The sequence below is a fragment of the Humulus lupulus genome, chromosome 8 (assembly GCF_963169125.1).
Source record: "Humulus lupulus chromosome 8, drHumLupu1.1, whole genome shotgun sequence".
Classification (NCBI taxonomy): domain Eukaryota; kingdom Viridiplantae; phylum Streptophyta; class Magnoliopsida; order Rosales; family Cannabaceae; genus Humulus; species Humulus lupulus.
Window position 1 is genome coordinate 2,222,718 of NC_084800.1, and position 8,099 is coordinate 2,230,816.

At 34.9% G+C, this 8,099-nt stretch overlaps 2 protein-coding genes across 3 annotated transcripts; one reads left to right on the forward strand and one right to left on the reverse strand.

The window, feature by feature from the left end:
* Positions 1 to 289: 289 nt before the first annotated feature.
* On the forward strand, positions 290 to 2,621 carry LOC133794122 (L-type lectin-domain containing receptor kinase IX.1-like). Its single transcript, XM_062231319.1, has one exon. It carries the CDS (start codon positions 407 to 409, stop codon positions 2,417 to 2,419), a length of 2,013 nt encoding a protein of 670 aa, XP_062087303.1. The 5' UTR covers positions 290 to 406; the 3' UTR covers positions 2,420 to 2,621.
* A 1,908-nt stretch (positions 2,622 to 4,529) lies between these two features.
* LOC133794125 (uncharacterized) lies at positions 4,530 to 5,918 on the reverse strand. Of its 2 annotated transcripts, none has more exons than XM_062231323.1 (3): positions 5,439 to 5,918; positions 5,084 to 5,366; positions 4,530 to 5,004 (listed from the first exon to the last, which is right to left on the reverse strand). In XM_062231323.1, exons 2-3 carry the CDS (start codon positions 5,141 to 5,143, stop codon positions 4,612 to 4,614), a joined length of 453 nt encoding a protein of 150 aa, XP_062087307.1. In that variant the 5' UTR covers positions 5,144 to 5,366; positions 5,439 to 5,918; the 3' UTR covers positions 4,530 to 4,611. The 2 variants fall into 2 exon arrangements, 1 of the variants encoding a protein (XP_062087307.1); XR_009875117.1 differs by having other exon boundaries at positions 4,709 to 5,188; positions 5,274 to 5,366; positions 5,439 to 5,917.
* Between the last annotated feature and the right edge of the window lie 2,181 nt (positions 5,919 to 8,099).

Consider the following 8,099-nt stretch of genomic DNA (forward strand, 5'->3'; position numbering starts at 1 on the left):
TAGAGATATTGTGAATTGTTAATGCAATACTAACCAACTAAGCCTTCTTCCATATGACCTTTAATTTTGAAGTAGATTATCACACTACTGAATAGCGATGAAATTATTCATATATATATAGAGTTAGGAAGGGGACTTAGCTTATATAAATCTAGTTGAACTGCACCTCCTCATTAAGCTTCGGTTCACTAGAAAGCCCACACAATATATATGGCTATAAAAAAAATGGCCCCGAAAACTGTTGAAAGGTGGAAAACAGTGCCTCACCAAAAGGGGTTAAAGTGAAGTCTATTGTATTAATATATACCCTAGATCTTCAATAAAATTACGTTCTCAAATAATATAATAGTTACCGTCCCCAGCTCTGTAAGTGTAATCTGTATTGCTCCATATTCAACAACAATTAATGGAGTACGTTGTTGTCGTCAAGTTAACGACTATTATCTTCTTCTTCCTACTCAAAAAGGGCTCGTCAGTTTCCTTCAGCTGGCCTGACCAACTGACGGACAAGAACATTATGTTCGAGAAGGACGCCTTTGCCGCCGACGGGGTTCTACAGCTCACAACCAATCGAATGGAGAATATTACGTATAGTTATGGTCGAGCCTCGTACAACAAGCCGGTTCAGCTTTTGGATCCCAAAACAAAACATCTTACAGACTTCACTACTAATTTCTCATTTGTCATTGATGGACTTGGCAGAAATCGAACCGGAGATGGTCTAGCGTTCTTTATTGTGCCGTTCGAGTCACGCATCCCCTACAAATCATACGGCGCAGGCCTCGGACTGGTAACCCATGACCTTTGGACTAGTACTGATCCTTTTGTTGCCGTGGAGTTTGATAATTTCCAAAATGAATGGGATCCCAGCCCGTATCATGTTGGTATTGATAGGGATTCAATCCTCTCAGTAGAAACTGTCACATTGAAAAAGAACATGAGTGATGGATCCAGAAAGGCAAATGTTAGGGTAAGTTATAACTCTGCTTCTAAAAATTTAAGTGTGTTTCTCAGTTATAGTGATGGTATTGAAACTGCTAGCCTTTCACATGAAGTAGATTTGGCGGAGTTAGGGGAAAAGGTAAGAGTGGGTTTCTCTGCAGGCACTGGTGATGCTTATCAATTACATAAAGTTTTGTTTTGGTCATTTAACTCAACCTTCGTGATCAGTACTAATGATGGAGGAAAAGGCCAACACATATCAATGATTGGTTTGGGTGTGGGTGTGGGATTTGGTATTCTATGCTGTGGACTAGGTTTGGTATGGTTCATGTTTTGGAGAAAGAGAGCTGACAAGGAAGCAGAAGCAGAAGATGACGATTATGATGTTTCCATCGATGGGGAATTCGAAAGGGGGGCTGGCCCCAAGAGGTTTACTTACCGTGAACTAAGCCAGGCAACAAACAGCTTTTCCGAAGATGGGAAGCTTGGAGAGGGAGGCTTTGGAGGTGTCTACAAGGGCATCTTAAGCGAATCGAACACTGAAATCGCGGTTAAGAAGGTGTCTAAAGGATCAACACAGGGGAAGAAAGAGTACATTTCTGAGGTGAGAATTATAAGTTGTTTAAGACATAGGAATTTAGTTAAACTTATTGGTTGGTGCCACAAAGGAGATGAGTTCCTTCTTGTCTACGATTATTTACCAAATGGAAGCCTTGACACCCACATATTTGGTGGGAAGCCCATTCTTCCATGGGAAATAAGGCATAAAATAGCACTTGGTTTGGCCTCATCTCTTTTGTACCTTCACGAAGAATGGGAACAGTGTGTGGTGCATAGAGATATCAAGTCAAGCAATGTTATGTTGGATTTAAACTTCAATGCTAAGCTAGGAGATTTTGGGCTGGCAAGGCTAGTTGACCATGAAATTAGCCTAAACACGACTGTGGTAGCTGGAACAAGAGGTTACATGGCCCCGGAGTGTGCCATTACGGGCAAGGCTACTAAGGAATCTGATGTTTATAGCTTTGGCGTGGTTTCACTTGAAATCTGTTGTGGAAGAAGATCAATTATACTTAATGCAGAAGATCCAGAGAAAGTGAGCTTGGTGGAGTGGGTGTGGGAACTCTATGGAAGATGCCAACTTGTTGAGGCGGTTGACAAGGGACTTGTTAGCATGGAATGGAACGATCGAGAGATGGAGTGCGTGATGATTGTTGGGCTGTGGTGCTGCCATCCTGATCCAACATCTCGGCCCTCCATAAAGCAAGTGATGAGCGCTCTTAATTTTGAAGCTGCATTGCCTAATCTGCCGCCCACGTTGCCAGTGCCAATGTATATGCCTTCCTTCAGTATTAACGCTCGCGACATCTATTCTTCATCATCTTCCGTTGTTACAGGGAGTTCCACTACTGCTTCAGCAACTTCACCTAACCCTTCTAATTCTAAACCTCTGTTAAAATTTGCTGAGGGTGATTAATTCGTTCCCATATTCATCATGAGGTTATTTCATTCGAGTCCTATTTTACTTTTCTCAGTTTTTTCTAAGAATTGTTTGTGCCTTTTTTTTTCCAATTTATTGGAAGCTTTGTTTCATTTCTCTAACTTATGAGAATTTATGTAACTATAGTTCTTATATTGTTGTAATAATTGTTTCATGATGAGTATATATATCAAGTTCAGATGGGTTTAGTTAGTATCGATTATATTAATTATCAAAAAGAAAATTTTGCAAAAGAATATTGAAAAGTAATCATGATTTTTCTTTCTAAGAATCGTTTGTGCTTTTTTTGTTTTTGGTCAAATTAATTTATATTTCTCAATAATTTTTTTTATCGGAAGCTTCGTGATCATTGTCTCTATCCTCTAGAATTTATTATGTAATAACTACATTAATTTTTTATATTGTTTCATGAGTATATAGGAAAAATTACACCTTGTACCTATTTTAAATGATGTCCTTTAATTTTTACTTATTATTTTTAATTCTTATTTTAGTATCCAAATTTTCAATTAATGTGCTCATTATAACATGTTTTTTTCTCCTTAAACACATTATAATTATAATGCATTTCTAATTTAATTATAATATGACACATATAATACACATTACAAAAACACTTAGAATCATGTGCTCAAATAATGGTAAATTGGGAAATCTCATAATAATAATGGGTAAAGTTCAACTAAATATATTTAGTATCTAATTTTAATTAATTACTTCTAAAAGTGTGCAGTTCTCAACTTTTCCCACCTCTTTTATATAAAAAAAACAAATGCGTATTTTTAATTTTCACCATTTTTTTTTTGTTCATACATATATACTTCGAAGTAGAAGTGAATTATTTTTGTTGTAAATATTTTATCTCTCAAATATCTCACATATTAGACCATCTCTAATTCAATTGTCAAATATAATACTAAATGTGGCACAAACAATACTATATTTGATACAGGTTTTAGTATTGTACTCAATGTCTAATAGCATTTAAAATATTATTAAAATGTAAAGGGTATGACTAATAACACCTCTATTTTATCTATCCATACCTTTTTAATTAATTAACTATTACTCAATACATTATTTCAATAAATAGACATAAATATCATTAAACATTAAAAAATCATAAAAACAAATTTACAGTACACATTTAAATATTATTAGTTTATTATTTTTAATAAAATGAAATTATATAATTTATTTTTATAATTATAAAAAATTAATATTATAATTTTATTTATGATTATAATTTTAATATATATTTTTTAATTTTTAATGTTTATGTAAATTTACTTCTGTTTAAAAAATTTCAAACAAAAATTTATAATTAAATAATTATATATATACCAGATTTTGGTCATAGAAAATAAGAAAGGAAAAATATATTTAAAAAAATATTAGAGGATCGATGAGGGAGAGAATGGAAAATGATAGTAAGGTCAAAACGAAATAACTAATATTTGTTAATGGTCATAAGTCAAATGGGTGGGGGTATTTTGTCTTTTGAATTGTTATGTCACTGCAAAATTATTACTAGGGTTTATCAATTCAAATCCCAGATCCACACTGGACTTTGTCACTCATTCATTGAATTGAACTTCTATAGGTCTATATTGCACAATTTTCCTGTGATATTAATGCAAGTTTAACTTTGAATTGCTTCCAAGAAAATTCTTCCTACACTACAAAAACTAGGGGTTTTAGCGACGACTTAAGTCGTTGCTAATTCCCAAAATGTCGTTGCTAATTTCTTTAGTGACAACAGTGTCGTCGCTAATTGTCGTCGCTAAATGGTGGTCGCTAATAGTTTTTAATTAGCGACGAACCCCAAATGTCGTCGCTATTTCCCTCTAGCGACTACATGTTGTCGCTAAAAGATTGATTTTTTCGTCGCAGTTAGTTTGCAATTTCCCTCTGTTGAAGGAGTATTGTTGATATTTAGTGCAACATTTTGTACATTTAGCGACAAGTCTATATTTTTTTTTTAAAATTTAATTTTTTTTGTTTATCGTTAAAGCACTATTATATATACTTAAAAAAAAGACCATTATTCAATATATACTAACACATTTTTTTGCTAAAAGATTTGAAATTGAAGAGAAATTTAATTATGCACAAAACTATATTTTTACTATAAATATTTTTATGACAAAGTATCTATCATAGTAAAATTAAAATACATAAATATAAATGTTTTTAACTAGGTGTTGTAGGATCGACACCATGACCTTGCTGAGAAGATCCAGATCCCGAGACTCCAACAATCCTAGCCACTCCTCTATGGCTCGGAGTCGCTCCCTCACCTCTTGCATGTCTTGTGCGGTAGGAGGTGCGGTAGGAGGTGGTTGGGCTGGTTGAGGTACATCAGCCGCTTCACAATTCGCCCTCGTGCGAATCCTACGACCAAGGCCCGGCTGATAGCCTCGACGACGTCCAAAGATCGTCTCAACAAGAGTAATGTCATCCTCTTCTCTTCGGATAGTACTCGAAGTAGAGGAACTCGAAGCAGAGGAGCTCGTAGATGATTGTGGCTGCAGAGTGTCACGTATCTCCATCATCTTTTCCTGTATCACACAATTTTCAAGAATATTAGAATTTACAACACAATAAAGTAAGAAAATCATAAAATATAAATTTACTTACATAGTTATCTTTTGCTGCCTTGCTCACCCAACCTTCCCCGTCTATGTACTTAGTCGCCATCCAAATCTCTGGAACCCCAGCAAGACACCTAGTTTGTAAATCATGCTACAATACAAGAAGTTTGAAAAAAATTAAGAAAAAAAATCATTATAAAAAAACATAAATAAAAATTATGTAAAAAAGAAAGTACCTTCTTGTAACGAAGGGCTGGCGTAGACTGTGAACCCCGCACGCTTCTCTGTTTTTGTTTTGCACGGTTCGCAGAGTTAGTCTCAGAACGCCTCTGCAAAGAACTTGTGTTAACCATATGCTAAATTAACAAAAATAAATTTAAAAATAATATTTTTGTGAATACCTTCACTTCAGGGCGATCAAAATACTGGAGCGCCTTCTACCATTTCTCCACCACCAAACCATCAGGAGGATGTGCTCGACCATTCTTTTTTAAATGAGTGGACAAGTCATTCTTCCACTTCGAGTAACGATCAGCGCACGACCGTTGAATGCCCAAAAGAATGCCGGGGAGGTTCTTTGAGGCATATCGACTTCGACCAATGTTGAATAAATCATCCTGAATCAAAAAAATAAAATAAATTAGCTAGATTTAGTATTAAAGTGAACCCAATAAAAAAATTATAGAAATAAATTACCTCTAGACGAGGAAGTATGCGATCTCTAACTTCGCTGGGTACTTTATCCCATCGGTCGTAGTCGGGATCGACATATTGTCGAATGAGAATGTCGATCTCTCTAGAGAAATGTTGGGAATAATCACCAATTTCTTTGTAAGTCTTCCCTCGAACATCCCACTCCAGTGGTAGTCAGTGGTAGTGGTCTACCTAATGCAACTCTAGCTTCTCGAGTTGAAAACCCCTTGTTGATGCCGCGCCTTTTCGTTTTAGTCGTCACTATTATTTCTCAAATACATATAATTATTATATACACATAAATAAATTAATTCAATATATTCATCCAAAAAAAATGATTGCATGTGTTACCTCTCTCATAATCAGCCTGTATCTGCGTTGGATCTGGAGGAGGATTTGCCCCACCATCACCTCCGTGATGTTGCATAACCGCAGAAGACATATCTAAAAAAATTGATGATATATATGCATTGATAAATTTGTACAATCAAATTTAAATATTATAAAATTTTCAATACATTTGAACAATCTTTCAATGTAAAAATAATATAAGCTTCACTATAATATTCACTATCACCGAAAATAATATAGATTGCTGACATTTAAGATTCATGTGAGGTATTCTAGACACTTTATTTATCACCAAAAATTAAGAATATATATTTCTAACAGTTAAACTCAACATACCAACTAATAATGATATAATGATATATATGTGTGCATATAATAAAATGTTGACAAATAAAGATAAACATAAATAATATGGTTATCCATAAATAATAAGTGCAAACAATCTTTGAATGCAAAAATTACAACTTAATCATCACTATAATATTCATTATCACTATCATTCTCATTTTCTTCTACATTATCTTCTTCTAAGTCCATATCTTCCTCTTCCTCTTCATCGACCATCTCCTCTTCCTCTTCCTCTTCTTCTTCCTCTTGATCAACAGGAGTATCTACATTGACAATATATGGCGATTGATCTCTACGGCAAAAATTGATTTCTGGCAACGGACCAAGATCGACAAACAATTGGAAATCAGATGATATTGTGTCATGCATAACATCTATTTCAATGGGATCCAACTGTTCATCAGCTGCTGGGGTGTCCCACACATTTCTATGATGAACTTCTTCAACAATTTTCCAATCCCGGTCATTTTTCAAATCATCAAGATAGAAAATTTGTTTTGCCTGAGTTGCCAAGATAAACTTGTCATCTTTGTACCACTCGAACTTAGTAAATATACTGGTTATATTATTTTCATGCTTCATCCTACTCTTGGTAGGATCTGTATCAAACCATTTACACTTAAATAATACAACAGAACAACCAGCAAGGTATGACATCACTATAACCTCTTCTAATTGCCCGAAGAAATTTTTGTTGTCTACTCCGGGTACTAAGACACCACTGTTTTGAGTTTTCAAATTTTTATCTCTATCATAACACAAAAATCGAACTCCATTGACAATACACCCAGTGTATGAAGAAACAAGATTAGAGGAGCCGCTTGCTAAGGAGAATAACTCTTCAGAAGCTTCTGCAGATCCCGCTTGTCGAAAATTGTAAAGCTTATTGTAAAACCACATGGGGAACTCCTTTTTCTGTAATTGATCTAGGTTTTCAGCACCACTAGATAAAAGGATCTACTTTTGCTCTCTACACATATAAAATATGAAAGACTTAAAAAATTTGAAAGATAAATGGAAGAGTAGATATATTGTTAGTGTGATCAAAGTACTTACTGAATATATGGGAGAATCTCAATGCAATTGTTGAGAATGTACCACTCAGCAGTTTTTTTAAGTTCATCGTCCAAAGTTGTTAGTGTCTTCTTACCGATCGGACGACCTTGAGATTGAAACACAGACAACTTCTTTGGTGATGGAATTGCATCAACATTTCTATCTGGACGATTAAACCTTGTTTCCACCCCTTTGAAGTACATAGAACAGAATGTCAATGCTTCATCGACGACATAACCCTCAGCTATTGACCCCTCAGGACGAGCTTTATTACGCACATAATGTTTCAATTTTTTTCATGTATCTCTCAAAGGGATACATCCACCTCATGTGTACTGGACCTCCATCTATTGCTTCTTGAGGCAAATGTATCATTAGGTGAACCATAACATCAAAAAACGCTGGCGGAAAAATGATTTCTAGTCCGCAAAGAATTTCAACAATTGATGTTTTCACTTTCTCCAAATCAGAAACAATCAGAGTTCTAGCACAAATAATCTTGAAGAAAGTGCACAAGTCAATAATGGTCTTGGCAATAGGTTTTTCTAGGAATGAATGAACACCAATTGGCAAAAGACGTTGCAATATGACATGACAATCGTGGGATTTCAACC

Excerpts from the sequence above, each read along its gene's own strand:
- LOC133794125 (XM_062231323.1), bottom strand. The coding sequence starts at position 5,143 with ATGGCGACTAAGTACATAGACGGGGAAGGTTGGGTGAGCAAGGCAGCA. Across the intron at positions 5,005-5,083 it reads AGGCAGCAAAAGATAACTAT|GAAAAGATGATGGAGATACG; the intron begins GTAAGTAAATTT and ends TGTGTGATACAG.
- LOC133794122 (XM_062231319.1), top strand. The coding sequence starts at position 407 with ATGGAGTACGTTGTTGTCGTCAAGTTAACGACTATTATCTTCTTCTTC.